Here is a 25,087-nt window from a genome sequence, read left to right on the forward strand (position 1 = left end):
TTAAGCTTGTAATTTTGTGAAAAATCTTGATTTTGAAAACTGGATGTAAGTCAAGTGATTAAGTTAAATTAGGATAATTTTTTGTGTCAAGCTTTTTTTTTTTCTTAAAATCTTTATTAGTCAAACTTTCTACATTCAAATTCATTATATATTCTTCATCTTGTAGGTTGGAAAAAATTTTTAAAAATTTTTAAATACCCAATTTACTTTCTCTTGGGTGCCAACCGTGTTCAAAAGCAAAAGAATTTCCACTAAGTCACACCACATCTTATTAATCTTCCCAAATATATATACATATATATATCATATATATATTTATATAAAATATACTCATTTACCTTTTATTTTACTCTAACTTTATGAATATACTTTCGATTATTACAATTAGACCTCGACTTTCTTCACCTATGAGAAAAATATCTATAGTCAGTAAAAAGAATGGTCAATTTAAAAAAATTAGTATCCACGGGCAAGTACTTTTTAGAATGATTAATATATCTTTAAATGATCAAATTGCAGCGAATTGAACAAACTGTACAAAAAAATACAAAAAAAAATGTTATTCTGTATTGAATAATAACTTAAAATTAAAAAAATAATTTTGAAAAAAAAGTAAGAGGTGTTAAGTTTCATATAATTTAAAAGTTTCCTACTATATAATAGAGTTGATCATTGACTCTAATATTTTTAGAGAAAGAACCAAGGATTTGTCTTTTTTTTTTATAAGATTTTCCTACAATTATAATGCGCGCGCACATACACACATATAGTTTGTTCGCCACGAAAGAAAAGTGTACAGCACTCTTATGGAATGATATTATGACTTTTCATATCACGCGCATATATTATTCAAAATGAGTCAGGTAAAATGGAATATTCACAAGTTGATTTAGCATGAGGCAGGTTTCAAGCATGCACTTTAATCATGGATTCTGCAAGATAAAAGAGATGGAAAGTGTCAACAATTATTGAAGCACATAAAGGCAAAAAAATTATTAAGTATGTAATTATTTATCAATTTTTTAATTATTAATTTATTTTCATTTTTAATATTTAAATAAATTTGCCCTCCCAACATGCAGCTCATATCCAAAAAGGTTCATATGCCTTTTATTGATACAATAATAGTATCCATACCAAATGCATGTGTTTTCAAGTCCACAAGCATCAATTAATTTAACCAAAAAAAAAAAAACATACGAGCTTGATACTGTAGCTTACAAATTGCAGAGCATGAACAGAGAACATAGAACAGAGATATTTGTGAACTCAAATATAAGCTTGGGATTGCAACTCCTTCTCTATGCATATCTAGTAGCAAACACATGCTTACATTATATTTCAAATTCATTTGTTTGTTAATAACAAACCCACAGTCATCAATTAGCCAATTGAAAAACGTACAGTAGAATCATTGAATGTTGATTATATAAAACTCTGTTCAAGTGGCAGAGCTTGAACAGAGGATAGAGATATTGAGAGCCTCAATGGAAAATTTGGGATTGCAACTTCTTTTGTATTGGCTAAAACTGATGGTGCTGCTTCATCTAGTCATTGTGCCCTACATAAACAAGTTTTTACTAATCAATAAGAAAGATTTAAATTTCCGAATAAGCCTTTTTTGAAATGATTAATTAAATTAATAGGACTACAGAGAACTTTGGATTAACTAAGTGGACCAATTATATTGTAGATTGTTGGGTAATGACGGGATAGACAAACCTATAAGGGCATGTTTGGTTTTATGTTGGGAGACCCAAAAGAGAAAGGAATGCGCACACATATGACTAAGATTTTAAGCAATCATTTTTCAGCTCCCGCACCAACAATAAAGTGTCTCTGGATTAAGATTTATTTTATTAATACCGTAAAAAATGTGAATAAAAATGATACAAAAAAAAGAGGAGAGTTTAAGTCCAATTTTTAAAAATCAAACATGAAATGAGATTGGACTAAAGCCCTAGGTCCAGATGGATTTTCTGGTGTATTCTATCAGTCAGCATGGGGAGAGGTTAGTGTTGAGGTGGTAAGTATGGTGACTGATTTCTTTATGAATAATGCTAGTATGAAATTGTTAATGAGACAAATGTGGTGTTAATTCCAAAGGTGGATAAAGCTGAAATTGTGGGAGAATTTCGCCTTATTGGATTATGTAATTTTGCATATAAAATAGTATCAAAGATTTTGTCAAATCGTATGAAAGGTTCGCTGTGTAGAATCATTTCTGATAATCAGAGAGCATTTGTTGCTAATAGATTGATTCAAGATAACATAATTATTACACATGAGGCCTTTCATTATTTGAGAAATAGAAAGAAAGGAGGGAAGGTGGAAATGGCAGTGAAAGTGGACATGAATAAAGCATATGATAGGTTGGAGTGGTGTTTTATTGAAGAAGTATTGAGGAAGTTAGGGTTTAGTCAGAAAGGGATTATGTGGGTTATGGAGTGTGTTAGGTCCATTTCTTTGAATTTGGTTGTCTCAAGGAGGAAGATAGCAAGATGAAGAATGGAAAAGGGAATTAGGCAAGGAGATCCACTGTCTCCCTACCTTTTTATTCTTGCCATGGATGTATTATCTACTATGATCCAACAAGGGGTGGATGAGGGGATGTTGAGGGGTATAAAGCTGGTGGCGCAAAAATGTCCCATGTTGTCTCATTGTTTTTTTGCTGATGATGCATTGTTTTTTTGTGAATGCAAGGAAGAGGAATTGTAAAGTTTTGAAGCAAATTTTGGATGATTATTGTGATGCTTCAAGTCAGTCAGTGAATCTGACTAAATCATGTATTTTCTTATCTGGAAATGCTAGTCCTGAGATTAAAAATGCTGTTTTCAAGATTATGGGAATTAATGCAATAAAATCCTAGGAAGTATCTTAGAATACCTATGGTATGGGGTAGATCGAAGGCAAAAGCTTTGGCTTTTGTGAAGAGTAAAATGGGTGCTAAGTTGCAAGGTTGGAAGCAGCAAACTTTGACTTTTGCAGGAAGGGAAATTCTGGTTAAAGCTGTGGCTAATGCCATTCCTGTATTTCCTATGTTTGTCTTTAAATTCCCTAAGAAAGTTTGTGCTAAGTTAGATGCTATGATATCCAAGTTTTGGTGGGGTCAGAGAATTAATAAGGGAAGGATTCATTGGAAATCATGAAAGTCATTGTGTTTGGCTAAAGATGAAGGGGGTATAGGGTTTAGGAATTTTGAGGCTTTTAACAAAGCCTTGCTTGCAAAAAGAGCATGGAGATTGCTTCAGAATTCTGATGATCCGTGGTGTGCAATTTTGAAAGGTGTGTATTTTCCTAAATGTGATTTTTTGCAAGCTAAAAAGGGTAGTAAGGCATCATGGGGTTGGTCAAGCATTTTGTAGGGAAGGGACTTGGTTGAAAAAGATATTTGTTGGAGGATCGGGTCTTGAGAGAAAGTGTTTGTGTTTGCTGATAAATGGATACCTATTGTGATTGGTTGTAGGCTTGAATCTAGAGCTTAGATTGAAGAAATGAAGCTTTTAAAGGTTCAGGATATCATTTCTGAGGGGAGTTAGGATTTTGGCAGATTTTATAGTTGGTTTACTATTGAGGATATGGAATTAATCAGAAGAGTGCGAATTCCAGCAGTAAATTCTGTTGATTATTTTGTTTGGCTGAGAAATAAGGATGGTATGTACACAGTAAACAGGGATTATAAGGTAGTGAAAGAGGAGGTTAAGGTGGGAGGTAGGAAGGATCTAAGGGAGTCTTATGTGGCATCAAAGAGATTGTGGAACAATATCTGGAGGATTAAATTGCCTCCGAAGGTCTTGCATTTTTTATGGAGGGCTGTTAGTGGTTCTATAGCTACTAAGGAGGCTTTATGTAAGAGGAAGTGTGCTGAAAATTCTCTTTGTTGTATATGTCATCCAAGGTTGAATCTGTTGAGCATGTCCTAATTTTTTGTCCTTGGGTCAAAAGTTGTTGGTTTGGTTCTCCTCTTAATTTGAATTTGATACAGTTGGTATGAGGAGTCTTGGGAAGTGGTTGGAAGATGATTTGTTTAACAGATTTAGAGGTGATGAGATTGAAGTGGCTTTTTTGCTGCTCTATGTGTTTGGGTATTTGGAAAGCAAGATGTGCTTTTGTGTTTGAAAATGCTGTCATAAAGCCTGATGTTTGCTTGAGCAGAGCTTTGGGGTTGGTTGATGAATATTGGTCTGGTTTGAATAAGAGAAGGGTTATGCAAAAACCTGTAGCTGATTGTGAGAGGGATTTGACTTGGAAGCGGCCTAAGGAGGGTGTGGTTAAAATTAATATTGATGGTTCATTCCAGGCTATGAATAATAATGCTGCTATTAGTTTGATTGGGAAAGTTTATATAATTATATTTGTCTGTGTATATATGTAGTTTATTTATCCTTTTTCTACTTACACATTTTTCCTCTGTTTTAGCATTCCATTAATTTAAATATAAATGCACGCCAACAGTAAAACTTTATACGTGTTATAAAACAAAAGCATATAAATGAATCTATTCTAGTTTTCTGAACATAAAGTACCGCAAAGCCAACATAATTATAGCTTCTCTAATGTTGATAAAGGAGATATCAATAAGTGAATAACTAATAAATAGACACAATATCAAACAATTTGATTTTGATATATCCAAGATGGATCATATTTATATGCCTTTAATTTATTAACAAACTAGTTTCATGAAAATTCAATGCCCGTGCCAAATTCATCAATTGTATTGATCATTTCATTGAAAAGGAGTAGAAATTAAACGTAAGAATAATAATAATGATCATATAAAGTTTGTCCAACAGTTGAGGAACTCATAAGTCATCTTTAAGTGGCAGAGCTTGAACAGAGGATGCAGATTTTGATGGCCTTAATGGCAAACCTAGGATGGCGATGGCTTCTACGTTATACGACTCTAGTGCTACTTCACCTATTAATTTGTGCACATGATTAAAATTAACAAAACAACAAAAAAATATTGTACTCAGAAGAAGCAGTTAATAATGAAGGTTAAGTCTCAAATCATAATTAGGAATCGCAAGAATTACCAGAAGGACTAGCTTCATTGTTGAAACTAAAAGCTCTTTAGGAAGGAAACTCTGATTCCAAAATGATTTTTTTGCTGCCTTATTGAGGTCATAAGGAACTAATTTCTTTTCTTCTTCTTCAATTGTTTTGTCCTCCTCTGAGTCTCCTGTGACTTGCTAGTTTTCATCTTTGGTTGTTGTCCTCACGACTTCATCAAATTAAAAAGTCCATTGAAATTAGTAAATGTAAATATGATTTGAGATTGTAAGGAATTAAAGGCTTAAGGCATTGCAAAGGTATGTGCGTGTGACTGGTGTTGTGAGTTGTTTAACTTGTTTGTTCCATAAAAAAACATATATAATTAGTTAATTATTAAAATTAGCATAAAGGTTAATTAGGAATTCATAAATACATGAAAGACAAAGCGTGCACCTGCTGGTTGTTGTGGGACCAATTTTGGACAGTTCACTACTTCATGAGATCTGACATATTGGAATTGAAACCTTTTGTATACTTCAATGAGATTTGGTAGATCTTCTAAATATAGGTGTTCGAGCTCTAGAAGCATGGCCTGCCTATCATCAATTGCTTCCTCGATGCTCTGTTTGCCTTTAGCTCTCTCATCTTTCATAACATATTGCAACCCTTCACATCTCTCAATTGTCAACTCCCGTAGTGATGTTAAGGTTTGAGCTGTGGATAGTGTGAACAACCATTTAAACTTTGGACAATCGCTTACATCCAGCTTAAAGAGACTGCACAAATTTGGTGTCCCTGTTGAAACCATATTCATCTACAGATAAGCAATTTTAAAACTATACTGACTTTGAAATACTTAAGGTTGCACCTATTTTGCTTCATCTCATTATTTACTACTCTTTTATTTTCTTAGAACACTATATTTTACTTTCCATTCTTTTAAAGTATTTTTCATAACGTAATATTAAAATTAATGAGTCAAAAAACTAAAAGACCAAGAAGAAAATATAAGAGGTAGTTATATTAACCTATGTTTTGGGAGCTATGTAGAGGTTGAGCAGAAGAATTTGCAGTGGTTTCCAAATGGTAATAAGATTCCTCTTCCTCAATGATTTGCTCTAACTCATCACACCCTGTTATGCTTATTCTCCATAAACGCGGTAGGCTTCTCATGATAGTTCCTGTAAAAATGCATTTCAATTCTTTACATCCATTGATATCCAGTCCCTCAAGCCTTTGGAGACTGATACATTGATATCCAGTCCCTCAAGCCTTTGGAGACTGATACATTGCATGGGAACCGATTCCATATTATCTCAACTTAGGAAGGCCATATAGATACATTCGTTTCTAAATTTGATACCAATGGTGTTGGCTCTTCATTAGGGCAAGTCCTTGTTGTTGAAACAAATCTATCTCTTGACAACTTCAACGTTAATATATTTTAGAGTTTGCAAAAGAGTAGCTTCATAACTCATACGGGTGCTTTGAGTGACTCGTGAAAATGATCCCAATTCTTGTCAAAAGGTGCAAATAATCATAAAGAGAATGCTTTATAAAATGTTAATAAAGAATCATATTATATATTCAACTTGTATTTGTTCAATTATTACCTGAACTTGGAATTTAAACCTATGAAATTAACAAAATAAAACAATAATTTGCTTTTACTTGCTTGTTTTTTTAACCAAACTTAAAATAATATAAAATTCACACGTATATTGCAAAACCATTAATTTTGTCTTAATCCTCCACAAGAATAAGTCCTAATATATATATATATATATATATTTGGACTCAACAAAAAATGAGCATATGTATTTAGATAATAAAGTTAATATCAAAATAAGTTAATTAACTATAATTACCAAAATAATTGATGGATATAAATGTCCACATAAATAGTTTATGCTAATCTTTTTTTTTTGTAACGTTAATGTTAATCTTTTTTAACAAAAAAGAAAGATGTAAGACATGCAGACAAGATAAACTTTCTAAGTAAATAACCAGGAAAAAAATTGATGTTTTATTTTAATGTATCATTGATTCAAAATTTTTTATTGAAAATAATTAATGTTGCAAACGATATACATCTTATTATCAATGTATAATATGATTAAAAAAACATGAAAAGATATTGCAGCTTCCTAAATAAGAATTATTTTAATTTCTCGATATATACAATGGAGATTTTAATTATGGAGAAAAATGATTTAGGCAAGGAGCAATACCTCTAAGGTAGCACAACCATAAGTTGATCGCCTAATGACTTCATCTTTAACCTTGGGCAACCAACCAATGTCAAGCTCACCAAAGAACAGCATCTTGAATAATAATTCTCTGAGAAAATGCTGATTAGATTTGGCAAGCCTTGAAGATCTAGCTCTTTTAGATTGTGAAGCTCCATGCACTGGAACTCATTAAGGTTGTGACCACGACGTTCTACATTAGATTGAGGGAACAAATATTTCAGCTTGGGAACATTATTTATGCTCAAATATTCCAATTTTTCAGCAAAGCCTTGAACATGTAGAGTTGTTGTTAAGTATTCCATTTCTTTGCAATTAGAAACAGTGAGTCGTTTCAATTTCTGGAACACAAAATTAGACATCTCTTGATTGTGCTGCATTTCATCACCTGCTACTATATGCTTCATCCCTTCACAACGACTTACCTTAAGCTCTTCTAACATCACTAGACTTTTAGCAAAGGCAAATGTAAAGACATGAATCAACAATGGGCAGTTGTATAATGTGAATGCCTTGAGATTGCACATATTTAGCATCTGATATGCTTTTAGACATGTGCCACTTGTAAAAGCTTTCAAACTCCACATCTTACGTATTTCTAACTGAATCAATTTTGACAAGACATTTTGAAAATGAACAATCCTTTTATCTACAATGTCAACAAAGAATTCCAAGTCTTGAGAATCATCCAAAATAAGTTATTCAAATTTGCGGCTTCTATTCCCCCTATTCTTTGAATTATCTCAGGAACGACATTCTTAGCCCCTCCATGAATTTCTTTCAAACAAAGACACTCTGCCCTTTGCACTAGATCCTTTATCATTTCATTTGTTGTGGAGATATCAAAATGTTGGACCCCTATACTTCTAACGAGTCTCCCTAAATCAACATCAACCTCCAAAGAAATTTTTCCAATTTCTATGCTATACCTCTGCAATTTTACGGCCTCAACTTTTGTGCCAAAAATATCAGAAGCATGTTCTTGTTCATCAATCCATGGGCCTGTATTTCGAATAAAATATAATTCCTCTAATTTTGTGAATCTTCCCATCACTTTATAAGGATTGTCTTCAATGTCACATCCACGTACATCCAACAATTTGAAGCTTTCCAGTTCACATAGTTCATTTGGTAAGCAATTGAAAGAGCAATTCCTCAATGTAAGACTCTGAAGTTTCTTTAAACTCCCTACAGAAGTTATATCACCTATTACCCATGCTTCTAACTGTAAATAATAGATATTAGTTGGAAAACTGAGGAATTAATTTTTCCTCTAAATCTCCAGTAATATTGTCGACTAATAAGAACCAAAACTCTCAACTTTAACAGTTTCCTAAAATAATCATTTGGGAGCATATATGGTTCATCTCTCCAATCCCTACAATTAGCATATAAGAAAACAAGGTTGGAAAAATGTAATTGAGATGGAAATGATTTCACTTCATCCAACCATAAATATCTTATTCTATCATCTTCTGTATCCCCTCCCACTTTCATTATTTCTTCACTCGTCTTGGCATTTGCTAGTTTCCTTATTCTCTTCCTTGGCAATCCATAAGGCTATATCACGGACCAAATCATGCATCTTCACACATTGCCCATTGTCTACTCTCATCAATAAGCAAGAATCAATGAGCTTTTCTTTAGAAATATGTAATCTATTCCTTGCTCTTCTAAACGAATTCAGGCTCTTGAAAAATCCTAATCCAATCCCATATCTTGCTAAATCTTCTTCATAAATTTCAAAATCTTCTGGAAATACAGCACATAGCAAAAAAACTGACTTGGCATATTCATCATTTAAGTTTTGATAACTTAACATCAAGCACTTGTATGGATTTGGAAGACCTTTTGCAATATTCATCCAATCAGAATCTCTTAATGTTTCCAAAGCTTCTTCCCATTCAGCAATATCTTTATCCTTCAAAGTGCAGGCGACTGTTGCTATTGCAATAGCCAATCCTTTGCACTCGTATGCGATTTTCTTTGCTAAATCCTTCATACTTTCAGGGGTTAGATTAGTAATCTTGGCATGATATTGGAACAATCTCCATGCCTCTTCTTCATTCAACAGATGCAAGTTAACAGACCTTTGGCAATCCATTAATGCGCAAATATCTTTATGCCGTTCAGTTATTAAAACTTTGCATCTCTTGAAATTGGAACCAAAGGGAATTCCTATGGTTTCAAAATCAAGCTTCTCCCACACATCATCCAAAATTATTAAAATATTTCCTGCATTATCAAGTTTTGACTACAAGCTTTTGGCTTTTGCTTGGTTGTCATGTCCTTTAAGAGTGACACCTAGTTCACTTGCAAGAGAATCTTGAATCCTCGAAACATCAACAGAACTAGATATAACAACAAAGACAACTCTGTTGAAAAGATCCTTCGTCGCTATACCAACTTGTTTTGCTAAGGTGGTTTTGCCACAACCACCCATTCCATACAATCCAATCATGGAAACATCAACATCTTTCAATGCCTCCAAAAGTTGACCATATGCTGATTTGGTGCTATCAAACAAGAAAAACCCTTTGGAAGAATAATAAGTTATGTCTGGTGGTGTAGCAGGGCGTGCAAATAGCTCAAATTTGCATTTGTCTCCTTGATTAGCCATTTCCTTTGTCTTCTTTTCTATCTGCTTCGCAAGATGACATCTCCAAATCCAGTTGGGACAATGCCCAAAAAAACAACTCTTGTTTGCCTTGGCCTTCTCTTCCAGCAACACTGCATCAACTATGAGAGTATCTGCTTCATCCAACCACTGCGTAACAAGAATATCAATCTTTAGAGCATCTTGTTTGGCTTTTGTGACACGACCATCTATGCTTTCTTTCTGTGCTAAAAGATTCTCTTTTTCTTTGACAAGATCTTTAACATATCTTTTGAATCGAAATGGATAATTTGCTTGGTGAATTGCTTCATTGATAAAGCTCTTCACAATCTCTGACACAATAGAGGTGCATATCTCCATGGTAGGGAGAGGTAACTTTTTGTCCTAAGCATAACATAAATAAATAAATAAATAAATACAAAAAAATTTATGAATATACTTACTATTGATACCTGAAAAATTTAGCCATTCAATGGAATATATAAAGAACATAAATTACGTAAATTCTTATACATTCAATGCCCAATGAAACTAAGTAATATGCAAGGAGAATGACATTAAAGGCTCTAAAAGGAAAAATTAAAATAATAAGAGCCTATTAATTTTGCATCGGATATTATGTTGTAAAAACACGAACATATTGTGCAAAACTGAAACTTAACTTGTTAAATTCCTAACAAAACCCTAACAAAAAATACAAGTTAAAGTTTAACGTTTTACAACAATATGTCTGTATTTTAACAACACAATATCTGATACAAAATTGATAGGCCCTTACTGTGATAGTGTCCCCTTTTAAGGCCTTCAATGTCATTCACACACACACACACACACACACAGAGTACACGCAGTACAAACACACACACACACACAGAGTACACGCAGTACAAAAATATTTGTTGGCAAATGAACTTTAAAAGAATTTAAAATGGAAAATTTGTGAATGAGTCCTATATAACAAACTTGTTTATACGTTAGTCCAACAAATTTGTAAAAAATACTCTCAAATTCCATGGGACTTAGTTGCATTTAATTTACCACTTAAATGACAAAAATGCTCTTAGATTCACACCCTTTTTACTAGTGTTGATTATCGTTGATTGATCACGAACAAACGTTGACTGGTCATTGGCCCACATTGACTAGCCAAAAATATTTTTTATGAATATTTTTATTAAAATATTAATACTTTGTTATTTACAAGTCAAACACTATAGATTAACAAATAAATATTCAAGATTTACAAGTAAAATTTTGTACATTTACAAGTAAACCTCTTGCAATATTAAAACATTGAGATTTACAAATTAAATATTACAAATTTACACAGTAGACTTCTTAAATTTAAAAATGTCTTAAAAAAACTAAAAGTTTAATATTTATAATTAAATCTCTTATATTTATAAGTCAACCTCACATATTTACAATTGAGTTTATATAAATGTTGCATTGGTTCTTCAAATTTTATAAATTCGTGTACAAAATTTTCAAATCATTTTAATAAATTTACAACTAGACTAAGCATTTTACCTTATTAAGTCATAAATTTTTAGGTTTGACTTATTAATCTAAAAGTTGACTTGTAAATCAATTCATAAAATTTGAATGAAAAAATTATGTAAATTCACCTATAACCCTAGTTGTACCATGTTAGCTTTAAATTTATAGCATTGACTTGTTAAGGTCAAAGTATTTTTTTTCTTTAAATTTGCATATAAATTTAAGATGCCTAACTTGTAATTCTGTCAAATTTAACTTGTAAATTTATAAAGTTGACTATTATATATAACTTATTAATATTGTAAGAGGTTAAATTGTAAATGTAAGAAGTTTGAGTTGTGAACCTTAAAAATTTACTTGTAAATCCGTTATGTTTGATTTGCAACTATTAAAATATGAATAATTTAATAAAAATATTTTTTCAAGAAATTTATTTTTCGACCAGCCAACACTAGCTAGTGACCTATCAATGGCTGTCAGCCTTTGATCAACAATCACCGGTGGTCAATCAGTGCCAGTCAAAGGGTATAAGTCTGAGAGCTTTTATGTATTAATTGCAAACAATCCCGGGGCTTGGGAGTATTTTCAAAAAGTGATAGGAGATGAGACCCATTTATAATTTTTTCATCAAAAAATAGATAGAAAAGTTTAAAAATGCTTGATTTATGTAAGAAGCGGCAATATTAAACATGTGAAGGTAATGGTCGCCATATATGAGGCCACATTTTTTAACCCAAAAAAAAAAAAATTCTTTGCCTAATTTCGTTACGATTACTAATGAAAATATGATCATAATTAAGGTAGTGACAAATTTTTAATCACTTTATGATACCAAAAGTTACAAACAAAATAATTAGGAAAATTTAATTCCTTGGTCCTTATAGAGTTTTTCTAAATTTTAAATTAGGGTACTATAATTTACTTTCTTTGAATTAAGCCCTCATTGTTTGATATGTTAAGTCTATCAAACTCTACAGGTTCAAATTATTAATAAATTATTGATTTTTTCTAAACAAAAAATTTAAATTTTTTACAAAATATGATTTAATATTTTTGACAAAAAAAGAAGCAAACTGATTTAATACTTGTGTAAATTAATTTTGAGTTATAAAACTTAAAAAAATTAAAGGAGAAATTTGGGGATTTGTTCCTTTTTGATTACCTGTTTTGGGAAAAAAAAATTTGGTCTGAAAAATAAAAATTTAAAAACATGTTTGAAAATATGATTTCTATTATCTATTTAAAACTAAAAAAGTAAAAAGTTGTTCTGAAAAACAAAAAAATCATAACTTTTTCTTTTATGTTTTGTCACTTTTTGTGCTGCAAATTAAAGTAAAATTAGAGAAAAGACAGAAAATATTATGTTTTCATTTATGATAATTATGTTAATGAAATAAATAATTTTTTCAATCTTCATTTTACCAATTTAGATCAGATATGTTTTTTTATAGTAATGATTCAAACAGATTTTATTCTTTTTTTTTTTTGTCTCCAAAACTTGTTCTAAAACATTACTCTATAGAATTATTTTAAGAACATAAGAATAGAAAATAGAATTAAAGAAGCCCAACCTTCGGGAGACATTTCAAACAAAATAAAATACAAGGGCTTAATTTAAAATTAAGAGAAACTATATCTAAGGACTTGTAGATTAATTTTCTCACATGATTATACGCACAATTTGATTTACCCTTTATTAGTTAGTGTCCTGGTACAGTTTACTATGCGTTGCAAGTTGTGGTTCTATCGAAACAAAGCTGATTATTTGTACCAAAGGAAAAAAAAAAAAAACAAAGCTGATTATTTACAACAACAACAACAACAAGCCTTTTTCCCACTAAAAAAGTTTTAATTAAGTCTAAAATTGGACAAGTTATGTTTAATTTATTCATAATAAATTAATTAAAATTAATTCATTCTATATTATACCCAACTCATAATAAAGCCTAAACAATAAATTAAAAAGAAGATCACAAGATAAATTGTTCATAAATATAAAACAAAATTTACCTTGTAAAGATTGAAATAGACAAATTAAATAAATCTTTTGGCAATGATTAGTAGGGCATAGGAAAATATTGAAGTGATCCTCAAGTAGCCAATCCAAAAAACTATACACAAAGGGGAAAAAAGAAGGAAAACGTGATGTTCCATGAAGAGAAACTAATTGGAATTGGGGTCATTTAAAAAATTAAAAGAAACGAGAGAAGTTTTAAAATGCTTTATTTATGTAAGAAGCATCAACTTTAAATATGCAATACTGACTTTATTATTTTCCAATGAGAGATTTACTTAATGATATTTGTCCCCACATGCGGGTGGGCATATTTTTTTGACCAAAAAAAAAAAATCTTTGCCTGATTTCTGCATCACTTAACGAAAATAGAATAAAAAAACATGAAGATAGTGGCAATTTTCAATCACTTTAAGATATCAAAAATCACATACAAAATAATTAGAGAAAATTAACCCTAAGGCCTTATAGTTTTGCTCAATTTTAAACTATCGCCTACGGTTTATTTTATTTGAATTAAATTATTAGATTTTTATCTATTAGATATGTTAATCCCTAAAAGTTTAAATTGTTAATGAAAGATTAATTTTACCAAAACAAAAAAACTTTCGAAATTTGATTTAACACTTTTGGCTAAAAAAGAAAAAATTGATTTAATACTTGTGTAAATTATTTTTGAGTTATGAAAATTATATAATTAATTATAAATTTATTTAATCATTTAATAAACTATAATATTGATTAAATTTTAGTTTTTTTAAAGGAAGAAATTTGTCGATTTTAACTTTTAGGGACAAATGTATTTAACGAAGCAAATTATAAGGATTTAGTTCAAATAAAATAAACTACAAGGAAATAATCACATGTGGAGGAATATTTTTTAACCAAAAACAAATCTTTGCCTACTTTTTTAAGATTTAATAAAAAAACTAATTAAAATAGAATCCAAAAAATGAAGATAGTGAAAAAATTTTAATCACTTTGAGATATCAAAAGTTACATACAAAATTATTAGGGAAAATTAAATCTCAAGTCTTTATAATTTCCCTCAATTTTAAATTATGTTCTTGTAGTTTATTTTGTTTGAATCAAGCCTCTACAGTTCGGTGTATTTTATATATATGTATGTATGTGTTAATCCCTAGAAGTTAAGATCTCATTAATGAAATATTAATTTTCTAAAAAAAAAAAACACTTGTGAAGTTCATACGAGAATTGATTTTATATATTTTGTCAACTGTCAAAATTAACATTTATTAATGGACCACTGTTTTAAAATATTGAAAAGAGAACATCATAACCAAAAACTTGTTTAAGATCCAAAATTTCCTTGACCCATAGCTTAAATTTTATTTTTTAAAAAAAGAAGAAATTCAGGGTTTTTAACCTTCAGGGGTGGATAGATTTAATAAATCAAATTTTAAGGACTCAATTTACATAAAATACACTACAAAGATTTAATTTAAAATTGAAAGAAATTATAAAGACTTATAAACTGGCCTCAAACGACTTACTGTGCTTTGCAATTTAGGGTTCTATCAAAATAAAGCTGATTATTTAATTAATCAATTTATGTTAGTTCATAATAAATTAATTAAAATTTATTCATCCTATATTTCACATAAAAAAGACTAAACAATCAATTAAAAAAAAAGAGTGCAAGATAAAACAAATCGTGTATAAGAAACAGTAAAATTTACCTTGTAAAGATAGAAGTGGCCAAACTAAATGAAACTTTTCGCAATGCCTAGTAGCCAAATATGGAAATGATGTAAAGCAGCCAGTCCAAAAAAAGAAAACTGTGAAAAAAACTTAGGAGGAAAATTGTCGGTGTAAATTGAATAATAATTAAAAATTTTAAAAAGTGATGTTCCATGAAGAGAGACCAATTGGAATTGGGGGGCCCAAAAAAAAAAACAAGGTAACAAAATAAAAATAACAAAACTTTTTTGTTAGAAGTTCATAAAATTCAGAAGTGTTTTTGTCAGTAACAAAATATCAATCAATGACTGTAATATTTTTTTAGAGATAGCTATGAATTATTTTTTGGTGGATAAGAAAAATAAGAATTTTATCTATATGATGCCTCAGCTTTTCTTTAAAAAAAACAAAATGAACAAGTCTTAGTATTTGAAATAATTAATAATACAGGGTTATTCTGATTGAGATTTAAATCCAATTATATTTTTGTTAAAATTAAAATATTGGTTTCAAATAATTAATAACAAATTCTTGCAAGATATTATTATAAGATCTGTCAATTAAGGACCTATTTGTTTAAGATTAAAAAATAAGTAATTTTTAAATAGTTTAGAGACAATAAGACATTTATTTTGAAGAGATTTTATAAAAAGAAAACATTATTTCATGTTTGGTTGTAATAATAAAAAAGTATTTATTAATCAATTATTTTTAAATTTTATCATCGTCATATCTTTTTGATTTTTGTTTTATAAAATAATTTATTATCTAATTATTTTAAAATTGTATGATATCTTTAAAATATATCTTTTTAAAAAATAAATGATTTTTTTATAAAATAAGTTGAAATAAACTGACCATAAGTTTACCTCTTCCAGGAAATAGAAGTGGGGATTGAAAAGCTCAAATTGAGTGTCAGACCTTCCTGTGAAAAGAATATCTATAGTCAGTAAAAGGAAGGGTCAATTAGTTAATATGTTTGAAAATGTTTAATTAAATTCAACATGCTAGCATTTTTTAGAATTATTAATATCTTGAAATGAACATCAAGCAGCGAACTGAACAATTTGTACAAAAAATACAAGAAAAAATTGTTAATGTGAATTGGATAGTGACTTAAAATTGAAAAATAATTTAAAAAAAGGTGAGATGTTTTACATTTCTTAAAATTCAGAAGAAAAACTTCTGACTATATAGTATAATTGATCATCGACTGAAATTTTTTAGAGATATAACTAGGAATTTTTTTTTAAGATGAGAAAAGTAAAACTTTAGATGGTAAAAATAACATTTTGCAGTTGATGGATAGGTCAAGGAGAAATTAAATTTTTTAGGAAAATTAAAAGGTTGTAATTAAAATAAAATTACAAAAAAATGAATAATTTTTTTTTTATATACATCTATCTTTTTCATTGCAAAAGGTAGAGTTTAAAAATAATATTACACGGTCATTTTTTAAAGGAACTTATTATATATAAATTTGTAAATGTTTGTTATCTACATTTCAAATAAAAATATGACAAGTCCATAAAATTTACATATCAATCCTTCAATAATACTACAAAATTAAACCTTTTTTCCAATATATGTTTCCTATATATATATATATATATATATATTATATTCATTAAAGAACTTGATGACGAAGTATTAAAACAACATTTTAATAAGACCTGGTCACCTCTTGGCATAGAAATTTATAGAAGTGTAGATATTAAAGAGCTCTCACATTGAGTACAAAAGACCTCGATTTTATTCTTCACATATGAGAAATAATTAATAAATAAATATAAATTAAAGTTTTTGAAAAAAAAAAAAACTAGGCTATTGAACTAACCTCTTTGTCCAGGAATACTTGGAGAGCACGAAGGAATGCTTGTAATTTCCTTATTGCAGACTATATGTGTGTACTTGAGCAGAATGGCATAAATGTTTCATTTAATCAATAAAGTAGAAACCATCAGAAATTAAAATAGAGGATAAACAACAATGTGTCCTTTTATTTTTGGAAGAATAAACAAAATATCAGCTTAAATATTACAAGACATCTTAACTTTTTTAAAAAAATTGTAATTGAGATCACCGATTGCCTCCTTCAAAATTCAAAGAATGGTCCAATTCAAATTCCTAAAGCAAAAACTCTTTTCATTGGCATAATTGATATATTCCTTAATTTTTTTTATTTTTAGTTGCAATTATTTATTTTATTTTATGATTTATTAATTTGGATTTTTCATTTTAATACTATGATGAGTTATATAGGAGCTAACCTGCTAATATAATAGGCCACCAATTGAGTTGTTTGACTCAAGGGTTAAATAAGTTGAGTTTATTTGTCTCACTAAATTAGTAAGTAAAACAAGTCAGCGCATCAAATTTAACACATTGAAATCCTGCTAAATTTAACACTAGAAGGCTGAAAATGCAAAATTATTATATAGCAATCAACAAATACTAAAAAAAAATCAATAACAATTGAACAAAAATATATACTTACCTTTTTGTAGAGGAGATCTCAATGGTGCTTCACAAAGAACCCTTCTTTTCCTTTTTTTTTTTTGTTTTTGATTTTTTTTTTGTAATTAGAAAAAGAATAGGACGAAGAAGAAGAAAAGATCAGGAATCTTCACTCAATTCAAGAAGACAAAAGCACTTGATCTGCCAAGAAAAATTGCATAAAAATTTAAGTATTGATGAGAAATTAAAAGAATCAATGTAAATGCAAAACAAGTATGTAATATTGATGAGATTTATATGCAACAATTGGAAATAAAACGAAATTTCTTTGTAAGCAATAAATGAGAGCAATCCCTTTAGCCAAGAATAGTTCACACACACTTACAATCGTAAATCAGCAAAAAAAAAAAAAAAGATGCCCTCAATATATGATGACGAAAATTGAAATCTATAAAACAAATCTAAATGAAAAGTAATCAATATATATATTTCAATAAGTAGTTCTTCCACAACAAATAATCAATAGATAAAAAATTGAAAAATGAATCAAAGTTAATTGAGGAGGAGTCTGTGAATTAGTTAACATAAAACAAACTGAAATGGGATTGGTGGATAAGAATATAATAAGAGATGAAAGGATTGAAAATAAAATAAAATAAAGCTAAACAATGATTGAAAAACGATATATATTATCTACGTATAATAACTTTCACAGGGAAAACACAAATCAACCATAGGCACTGAGAACGATAATTACGAGACACTAACCTCTTGTTGATGATCACAGAGAGCACATAGGAAGGAATAGTTGCAAATGTCTAAGAAATGTGTGGAAGAACTAAAATTGATAATTGCATAGCTTTTTATATGGAAGCAAGAATCACATAAGAGTATGAGCCACTCAAACAATGATTCTTTTTTTCCTTCTTCTTTTCTTTTTGTCTCTGGAAAGTAACAAGTTTCGTATCCTAATTAATTGCTATACCCATTTTCTTTGCTTATTATATGTCACTTGTTGAGATTCTTTTCTTTGCTCTCCTTTACCATATATACATGAGGCATAACAAAAGTTTTTGAAGTAAGCACATTCTTCTTCATGAAAGAAAAGTATAAAGCACCATCAAGAAGGTGGTACCACTTTGGAAATTAAAGAAAGCTCTCATCGTTGCCATAGTCCGTAGATCTTTCAGGTATAGTTCATTGATCTTTTTTTTTTATTGCTTCTATTAGAAGTAATCTTGTTTGAGACACAGTTACGTGCTCAACATGGAAATCTCTCATAATAGTAAGGATTTAAATCTTGATTTGTCACATTGTGATGGAGCAGTTCTTTCCGCTAGATTCAACTATCATTGATAGTTCATTGATCTCTTCTTCTATGACATATTGCAACTCTCCACATCTCTCAATTGTTAAAAACAACAATGATACATGTTAAGGTTTTAGCTGTGGACAGTGTGAACAATAATTTCAACTTTGGATGATCTCTTATAGTCAACTGAGAAAGACCGCACACATTTGATGTTCTTGAAACCATTCATCCATAGACAAGAAATTTTAAGATTTCATAGCTTTAAAAAAATAAATAAAATAAAATTGCACCTATTTTACTTCATCTCATTAGTTGTAACATTTTAAATTATATTGGGTCTTAGAGTGCCAACAGACACCTTAAAGAGAACATAGTATTAAGCATTGAGCCTAAAAGAGTAGGGCATAAGAAAAAAGTAATAATTAAAGAAATTAAATTTATCAAAATATCTGAAACTAACAAAAAAATGAATTAAAAGAATGTAGTAGTAGTAATAATAATCAGAATCTTATTAAATTTTAAATTATGTCAAATCATCTTAAATTTATCTTTAAAAATATAGGTATGGAAATAATATAATAATAAGAAGAAAGAAATTAGTTTAATTTAATAAATTTATAAGTTTAAATATATAACATAGTGAAAACTCTACCACTCTATTCATCTATAAATTTTTATCTTGTGTCAAGCATCACTTTTATATATGCCTATATATGTATATGCACGGAACCCTATATATGTATATGCGCGGAACCCTCCTTGAACATTTTTGTCCATTTCCTGGCCGTAGTTACTTTCGGACTTTCGATCCAAGGGAAGCCTCTAATCGGGACCATCCAGATTTACTTAGATGATCCAAAATTAATTTATTTTATTTTATTAAAATAAAAATTATACAAATTTTAAATTTTTTTTAATAATTTTGTCATCAAAGTCCAAATTTAATATATATAGTTCAGATATAATATTAAAATTTTATTATTTTTATAAATTAACTATCCACATATATTCTAGACATTACAATTTTAATATTAAAATTTTAAATATTAAGTTTGAACCATCCATACCAAATCCGAATGTTGTCCATACTAGTAAACAGATTTATTAAAATTGTTATAATTTTTTATAATTTTTTATTTTAATAAATTAAAGGATAAATGTATATTTTTGCCCTTGAAGTATTTTTTGAGAAGCACCCAACATCCTAAACTATTAGTTAAATTAATTTTACTTTTAAAGTAATTTAAACAAAGTATTTTTACACTTTTCATTAAATTCTCTAATGATCAACGTTGAAAATTTGACTGCAAGGGCAAAAATGCCCCTTTTTAATTACTTCAAAGATAAAATTGTTTCAATCAATAGTTTAAGATACTGGAGGCTCCTCAGAAAATACTTTAGGACAAACATACACCTTAATCATAAAATAAAATAAAAAAACATTAAATATGGACCATTCAAATAAATCCAATGGCCCAGAGTCACCCTCAACTATAGTGGAGGCTTCCGTCAGAGGTGGGAAGCAATAACAAAGCTAAGATCCTAGATCAAGTGGGTAGAGCCAAGACTTTGGTACAAGAAAAACTTTTCAATCTCTTTCAAATACACTATTTCTCTTTTTTTCTCTTTTTATTTTTGTTTTTTAATTCAACTTTCAGTTGCAAACTTACAAGCGCAACAAGCTAGCAAAAAGTATTTACGAGTTTACTATTAAATCTTCAATCTTCATTTGCTATTTTCTTTTTTCCTGAATAGTCCTTGACTAGTATTCTCAAGATGAGGATGACACGGGCCTAGTTTAGTCAAATTAATTTTTTCTTTTATTTTTTTAAAGGATTAATAAATAATATTGATATTTAGGTATAGTGAAATCAAGAGCTAATATTCACTAGGCTTTGAGTTAAAAAAAATTAAATTTTGAATTTGGGCTAAATGTAAGATTGAAATGGGTTTAAAGTTTAAAATACTAAAATAAGGGGTGCAAAGTATAAAAAAAGAGGGAGCAAACTGCAAAATATAAAAATACATACCCCATAGATGTTATTTTCCGCAAGTATGGCCACCTCCACCGACACGTGGCTCCGCCACTAAAGGGTAGCCAAGTCCGTTACTTTCACCTGGCTTCTAGAATTTCTTCCAATTGTTTTCTGAATTCGGCACTCATGAACGCTATCAACCAAATCCGAAATGCTTCCATTTTATATTTATATACATATGATAATATTATATAAATGTAAAATGAATTTATATTAAGCTTTATGGATTTGGAAAATTTCTATAATCAAAACTTCAGCGAAAATTTGGCTACTGTAATAAATTAATTAAATTATAAAGGGATATAAATTTAAAAAGAATGTTAGTTTTTATGAGATAGTTTTAAGGTCTTAAAATAATGTTAAAACTTAAAATAATATTAGAATAGCTTTAAGATAACTTTTATCCCATGTTTAATTTAAGGAAAAGGAGGGGAGCATGTTTGGTTCGGGGGAGGGGAGGAGAGGGATTTTGCTCCCCTCCCCTTGTTTAGATAATAATTTTTTTTTCTTAAATTTTCCTCCTCTCCAAAATAGGGGGTTGAGGAAGGGAGCTGTATAATACGATTTATTATGACTAATTTTTCCTTATTGTAATATAATAATCTGAAAATACCTTCCTGCTCTCGTGCCTCTCCCAACTCAGGCCATCGTCCCTCTCCCTAAATTGTTACAGCCTCCATCTCCCCAAGACCGCACCACAATCCATCTCCCTCAACTCAGTCTGCTGTCCATCTTCCCCATCACACGCCGTCATCACTGTTCCCTTTGCTCATATTGTCACTGGCGTTGAAGTTCTTCACAGTTGCTCATGTTGCCATCTCTCTTCCCTAACTCGCGCCGCCATTGTTGCTCCCTCTATTCAAAACGTTGTCCGTCGTTGTTGCTCCCCCCATTCATATCGTTATCCACCATTGCTTCTCCCCGCATTCAGATTGTGGTCTTTGCCATTGCGTTTTACATATTAACTTGTATTTTATATTAACTAATATTTTATTGTGTTTTATATTTTTATCTTTTTAATATAAATATTTGATCTTTTTTGAAATAAAATGTTTTCATTGGTTTAATGGGTGAGATGTATATTTTATCCTTGCTTTTTTAAATTTCACAGATATATTTTATTTAAAATATAAAAAATAAGGAAAAAAAATTTTAGCAAGGTAAGGACATAATTATTCATATATAATTATTTTTCCTCCCCTCCCTTCTTGAACCAAACAAAGTTCTCTCTTTCATTAAAACCCCTCCCCTCCCCTCTCCTCTCCTTTCCTCCCCTCAAACCAAACAAAGTGTTAGCAACTGCAAATCATGCACATTAATACTTTTGCATGTGTGACTTATATAAACTTTTATTAAGAGTTCTTACTACTTATATTTGCTATTTGACTAATTGTAAACTCACAAAAAATAGGTAACTCAAGGTTTTTCAAAGATTTGCAACTTTTGTATGATATAACAAATTTGTATAATTATATATTTAATTGTATGTTCTTGTTAGTGTTTTCTTTTTCAACCATACTTGTGAATTCAAATTAGTTTTTTAAAATTTGGAATTTGTAGTTTTTTTATTTAGGATTGTAATATGAGTTAATGATCCAATTAATAAGAAACTTCATCTTTTAAGCATACTTGTATGCATTGTGAATGCTATACATGTGCGATATGCGCATGCATTAGGGATGTGTTGAGGAGATGATGATGTTGACACACTCACACACACACACATATATGTATGATTCAGTGACATCATAGTTTGCCTTCAATTCGCATATAGTGGTTGGCCTTTTTCATAATGTCGTTCCTCAATACTTACTTGACTGGGTATGCAAAGGGGGAATGTGAGATAGTAGCACCTATTGTTGGTTTTGTTAAAGAGGGCTAGAGTCATAATTTAGATTTGGACCTTGTACCTTTGACTGAGTATATCTCTGACTGAGTATACCTTATAAATTTTTATTCTCACAACTAAATGATACTAATGAAATTGAATATGAACCAAGGGAAGGCACCAAAGGAGTAAGCCACTAGCTCTTGTACTCCCCAAAGAACATGTGTGGTCTATATTTTCTTTATTGTTATTGAACTTTGATACATCATTTGCTTAGTAATATGATGTTTATAAACTTTCTGGCTTAATGTTCTTGAATTTTTTTAGTACTTAAATTGCAGAATTCCAAACTTATGCTTTTAATTGAATAAAATGGATGGAGTCCTTGTTACACAATAATTGTTTTGCCAAGTGTTTAGATAGTAAAAAAAATTCTTTTATTCTTTTATTTTCTTAGAAGGAAACTATGTTTTATTTTCAAGCCTTTAAATATATTTTTTATGAAATGATATTAAAATTATTGGGCCAACAAATTGAAAAACTTGGGGAAAAAGATAAAAGATGTGATCATATACCAATATTTTAGGAGCCATGTAGAGGAGAAGCAAGAGAATTTGAATTGCCTTCCAAATTATCAGCTTCTTCGTCGATGGTTTGTTCTAACTCATCATAATTTTCTATGAATGATTATCACAAACATGGTAGGCTTCCCATGATATTGTATGTCACTATTAAAAAAAACCGTATATATAACGCTCCATATTTAACGGTTATAAGAAAAAACGTTAAATAAAAAAGGGCGGGATTTTGAAAAACTAATATTCAGCGGTTAAAAAATTAACCGTTGAATATACATTTATATATTCAACGGTTAAATATAAAAACCGTTGAATAAAAAAGGCGGGATTTTGAAAAACTAATATTCAGCGGTTAAAAAATTAACCGTTGAATATACATTTATATATTCAATGGTTAAATATAAAAACCGTTGAATAAAATCCTCAAAATATTGCCTGGTGACATCACCATATTATTCAATGGTTCAGGAAAAGTAACCGTTGAATAAAGTGTCAGAATATTCAACGGTTAAGATAAAAAACCGTTGAATAAACATTTTCGAAACTGCCTTATGACGTCATCTTATTATTCAACGGTTCCTTAACCAGAACCGTTGAATAAACGTTTATAATATTTAACGATTTACCTGAGGAACCGTTGAATAAACATTTATTCAATGATTGTTTAATATAACCGTTGAATAATTTTATTTAAATCGCCTCTTCATTCTCTCAAAACTGTTACTTTCAGACGCTAAAAAACTCATTTCTCCTCTGTAGAACCAAATACCCACTATCGAGTCTCCTTCCCCAAGCACCGAGTCCACATTTCCAGCCAAACCCTTCCATATTCTGCTGTTGGAACACCGTCGCAAGGCTTCATTGCTATTTTCGTCTTCCATCTTGTGGTGTGCGAACACGTAAGTGCTCTGCTTCGATCCTCTTTCTCTTCCTCTTCCCTCTTCCTCTTCCTCTTCCTCTCTCTCTTCCTAACTTCATCTTCCTCTTCCATTCTAGTTGCTTTGGTTCGTGATTCATCTTAATTCAACTATGGTTATGTGCGTGGGTCGGAAAAACAAAAAAAGGTTAGTTTTTTTTAAGAAATTGTATAAAATTTGAGTATTTTATTTGAACATTATGATTATTTACAATGGGGATGATTTCATATACAATGTGTTTGAATTTTGGTTGAACGAAAATGCTCTGTGTCTGTTACCAATTGTTAAATGTGATTGATTGAGTGAATTTTAATATGAATTTGTTGTTATTTTAATGTTCAATTTGTTAAAAAAGGGTAGTAAGCCTAGAAAATGCTTAGTTTTATGCTGTTATACTGCCAAAATTTTTAAAAAATTTTAGTCTTGCAAATATGACCATTGTTAATTATGATTTGGAGGGAGTTTAGTTATACTTCTATCTTGTTTCTTGAATTAGTTTAAAATTTTGTAGGTTAAAATAGTGTAAACAGAGGGCATAATACTTGAGAAATACTTATTTAAAATTGTTAGGCTGCTAATTTTTTTTAATTTTAATTTTTCCCTTGAAAAGAACAATACAAGCATAGTTGAAGTTGTTGAAGTGATTAAACTCGTGATTCACTGAATGCTTTTCTAATTTTACTATCTTTCTTAAATAAGGGCATTATGGATAAGGAGTGAATGTCTGCCAATCGCCTATCTAAAAAATATTGGGATTGGGTGGCAGAATTTGTTAAGTTTGTGATAAACAACGCAAAAAATTGTGAGCAAATTGTTTGTCCTTGTTTAAGTTGTGGCAATGTGAAGTCAATTTCTCCTGAGACATGCGAACTTTACTTGT

General features: G+C 29.8%; 2 protein-coding genes across 4 annotated transcripts; both read right to left on the minus strand.

Moving 5' to 3' along the window:
- Positions 1–824: 824 nt before the first annotated feature.
- LOC129312796 (uncharacterized) lies at positions 825–8,752 on the minus strand. 3 transcript variants are annotated; one of them, XR_008593698.1, is made up of 5 exons: positions 7,230–8,752; positions 6,027–6,179; positions 5,452–5,793; positions 5,040–5,227; positions 825–932 (listed from the first exon to the last, which is right to left on the minus strand). XR_008593698.1 is itself a non-coding variant. In XM_054955521.1 (4 exons), the coding sequence occupies exons 1-3, from the start codon at positions 6,169–6,171 to the stop codon at positions 5,196–5,198; spliced, it is 519 nt and encodes a 172-aa protein (XP_054811496.1). In that variant the 5' UTR covers positions 6,172–6,241; the 3' UTR covers positions 1,209–1,561; positions 5,040–5,195. The 3 variants fall into 3 exon arrangements, 1 of the variants encoding a protein (XP_054811496.1); XR_008593697.1 differs by lacking the exon at positions 825–932 and adding an exon at positions 1,209–1,561; XM_054955521.1 differs by lacking the exons at positions 825–932; positions 7,230–8,752 and adding an exon at positions 1,209–1,561 and having other exon boundaries at positions 6,027–6,241.
- Positions 8,753–9,356: 604 nt separating this feature from the next.
- LOC129312795 (putative disease resistance protein At4g10780) lies at positions 9,357–17,611 on the minus strand. Its single transcript, XM_054955520.1, has 5 exons — positions 17,577–17,611; positions 16,917–16,989; positions 15,949–16,004; positions 15,079–15,125; positions 9,357–10,248 (listed from the first exon to the last, which is right to left on the minus strand). The coding sequence occupies exon 5, from the start codon at positions 10,222–10,224 to the stop codon at positions 9,502–9,504; it is 723 nt and encodes a 240-aa protein (XP_054811495.1). The 5' UTR covers positions 10,225–10,248; positions 15,079–15,125; positions 15,949–16,004; positions 16,917–16,989; positions 17,577–17,611; the 3' UTR covers positions 9,357–9,501.
- Between the last annotated feature and the right edge of the window lie 7,476 nt (positions 17,612–25,087).

The sequence above is a fragment of the Prosopis cineraria genome, unplaced genomic scaffold, assembly GCF_029017545.1.
Source record: "Prosopis cineraria cultivar Desert tree isolate PC_DT_omini unplaced genomic scaffold, ASM2901754v1 PC6, whole genome shotgun sequence".
NCBI classification, from domain to species: Eukaryota; Viridiplantae; Streptophyta; class Magnoliopsida; order Fabales; family Fabaceae; genus Prosopis; species Prosopis cineraria.

Excerpts from the sequence above, each read along its gene's own strand:
- LOC129312795 (XM_054955520.1), bottom strand. The coding sequence starts at position 10,224 with ATGGAGATATGCACCTCTATTGTGTCAGAGATTGTGAAGAGCTTTATC.
- LOC129312796 (XM_054955521.1), bottom strand. The coding sequence starts at position 6,171 with ATGAGAAGCCTACCGCGTTTATGGAGAATAAGCATAACAGGGTGTGAT. Across the intron at positions 5,794-6,026 it reads ACATAGCTCCCAAAACATAG|GGACACCAAATTTGTGCAGT; the intron begins GTTAATATAACT and ends TGGTTTCAACAG. Across the intron at positions 5,228-5,451 it reads GGTCCCACAACAACCAGCAG|TCGTGAGGACAACAACCAAA; the intron begins GTGCACGCTTTG and ends AATTTGATGAAG.